At 45.8% G+C, this 2,768-nt stretch overlaps 1 protein-coding gene across 1 annotated transcript in view; it reads left to right on the top strand.

Annotated features, from left to right (window-relative positions):
- BEND4 (BEN domain containing 4) overlaps positions 1-2,768 on the top strand; it is a 48,956-nt gene that overhangs the window by 43,660 nt on the left and 2,528 nt on the right. The window contains exon 5 of the mRNA XM_027774488.1: positions 1,854-2,094. Coding sequence (XP_027630289.1) covers positions 1,854-2,094 — 241 coding nt within the window. The remainder of the gene's footprint in view (positions 1-1,853; positions 2,095-2,768) is intronic.

The following is a 2,768-nucleotide window of genomic DNA, read 5'->3' as shown; positions in this document are numbered from 1 at the left end:
GGACCAGCGGGTTTAAATGCATGCCAGGCGTGTGTGCATGTGTGCCCAAGATCCCGAGAGGAGAATGGAGGAGAAGGGATTGCGGCCATCCCCCCCAGGGGGTGAGTTCTCGCTTTCTGTCTCTCTGTCTCTCTCTGTCTTTCTGGCGAGCGCACATGCCCTATAGCAAAAACCTCTAAAAAAAAAAAAAAGTGCTACCTAAAACCAGCTAGGGATGTGGTAGTTAAGGGGGCTGGATCCCACATGGCCAACCCAGCAGTTCGAGTCTCAGATCCGGTGGCTTGCATAACACACCAGGCACGGGTGTGGAGGTGCCCTAAATCCCCAAAGGAGAAATAGAGAAGGGATTGCAGCAGGCCCGTCCCCCAGGAAGGATGCTTTCTCACTTTCTCTGTCACTCTCCAGTGAGCACCCACACCTTCTGACAAACTTTTTTAAAAAAGGAAACTAAGTCACATTTTTTTTTTTTTTAGTTCAAGAGGATGTGCATTGTGTAGTGATGAGGTTCTGTGTGGGTAATTCAGTGACGGTTTCGTCACCCAATCTGACCGCCTCTTTAGGTTCTCTGCTATTTACCTTTCTCACCGCTTAACCGAACAGCACTTTCTGAAATCAAACCCGCTCAGATCCAAACAGTGCCCAATTTATAACCTACGTCCACTTGCAGAGTTATAAAACTAAATGAGTTTCCCCTTCTCTATTTTGTACACCTTAATTACTGGGGAGGGAGTACATTAAAACTGAGATCATGGGTTAATTAATTTGTCCTGGACTGTAGAATTTTATGGACAGCCAGAACTAAAGTAACGGTGGTGTAGGTGCATTAGACGAAACATGGCTTATAAATGTTACAGAAATTCCCGTAATTAGTCCCATAGCAGCCATTTAGCTTGGGGATTTTATAGCTGACATAAATTATGAAGGTGAAAAGTAAGAAAAATTTTAAGTTGACATGGTGGCCTTTGCACAAAGTATCATTTGAGGAAAACTGTTTTGCATTTTTGTTAATAATTTTTTTTTTTTGGAGAGGTTTGGTTTTTTTTGTTTTTTTTTTTTCTATAGGGCGCATGTGCTCGCCAGACAGGAAGAAACAGAGACAGAAAGCGAGAAATCACCCCCCAGGGGGATGGCCAGGCCGCAATCCCTTCTCCTCCATTCTCCTCTCGGGATCTTGGGCACGCACGCACACGCGCCCGGCGTGAGTTTTAAGCCACCGGGACCGGGACGCGAACCACAGTCTACTACGTGGGAGTTCAGCGACATAGCCATTATGCTAACTGCTGGTCCCTTTTTTTTTTTCAGTTTCCACAATTCCCCCTTTTTTTCATCTTACACTTTAATGCTGTTTCCACTGGAAGGCAGTGGCCAGCAGGTGTTAAGGTGTGTTGAGCACAAGTCATACCTTATTAAAATAGATAGACCACCAGCATCATTTCTAAAAGGATTTAACTGCCAACCTAAGGATAAAGAGACTTGTTTGATCACACTCTTCAAAGTCCTTTTTGCATATTTGAATAGCTAGAAAAGGAAAGTTGCAGGTAATATTTAAATAGTGTTCCCTGTCATTGGCTCTTGACACGTTTTAACCTACCTGTTAAAATGCAAGTTATAAATAGCTCCCCTTTCAAAGGTGTTCATTATACCTCATTGGCTCTTGTTATAGAAAATGCAAATGTCATTTGGAAAGTGCCCCATTCGGAGTGTGAGCCATTACCGTGCGCTCTTCCACGCCTGGTTCCTTGTCAGCATCGCCACCGGGTTCAAAAGCACGGTTGCCTTTGAAATGGAGATGACGCGGGGACTTCTGGCTGGCTGGCTCCGTAGGTAATGAGAAACCGTTTCTGCTTTTGCAGGGCAGCAAGCAGCTGTTGAACAACTACCCTGTCTTCATCACAAGCAAACAGTGGGATGAGGCTGTCAATTCTTCCAAGAAGGATGGGCGACGGCTCCTCCGCTACCTCATCAGATTTGTTTTCACGACCGATGAGCTTAAGTACTCATGCGGCCTTGGGAAAAGGAAAAGGTCAGTGCAGTCAGGAGAGGCAGGTCCCGAAAGACGCCCTCTGGATCCAGTTAAAGTAACATGCCTCCGAGGTACTGCATCCTTCCGCCCAGTGTCCGCCATCTGTGACCCCATTTCATCGCATTGGCTGTGGCTCCCCCGCCCAAGTGTTCAGCCTTCCTGTATTTTGATTTCTTTCCGCTGAGACCTTCTAGGCTTCATGTGGCCCATCTACGTGGGTTTGAGCTTTGTTTGAGCGGTACATAAGCATTGCCTAGCACCTCATGTTTCACGCTTGAGATTCGGATTTTCTTTGCAGCAGAGAAGACCATGTCCAGCGAAACTGGAGCGTAGGGCAAGAGGAAGGGGAGGCGTAGCAGTTTTGTTTGGTTTTGTTTTGTTTTTAACGTTTGGGAAAATGACAATCCCACTTTCACCTCCAGCCTGTGCCCCCATCCAGTTACCTCTGAGAGAATGCTTTGCCTACCTCCTTGAATTCATTTAGAATTGATTTTCTTTAGTGCCTGCAATCTAGCCTGTTCAGTAACATTTTCTTTTTCTTTCTTTTTTTTTTTTTTTTTTTTTGGTTAAAAAGAAATTGCTTTATTAAAAATAGAGGGACCAGCAGTTGGCATAATGGCTATGTCGCTGGACTCCCATGTAGCCGACCACAGTTTGAGTCCCGGACTCAGTGGCTTAAACTTACACCTGGTGCGTGTGCGTGTGTGCCCAAGGTCCCGAGAGGAGCATGGAGGAGCAGGGAGTG

This window comes from Tupaia chinensis, unplaced genomic scaffold (genome assembly GCF_000334495.1).
Source record: "Tupaia chinensis unplaced genomic scaffold, TupChi_1.0 Scaffold000442_1, whole genome shotgun sequence".
In the NCBI taxonomy this organism is placed as follows: domain Eukaryota; kingdom Metazoa; phylum Chordata; class Mammalia; order Scandentia; family Tupaiidae; genus Tupaia; species Tupaia belangeri.
This window is presented reverse-complemented; position numbering and strand designations above follow the sequence as displayed.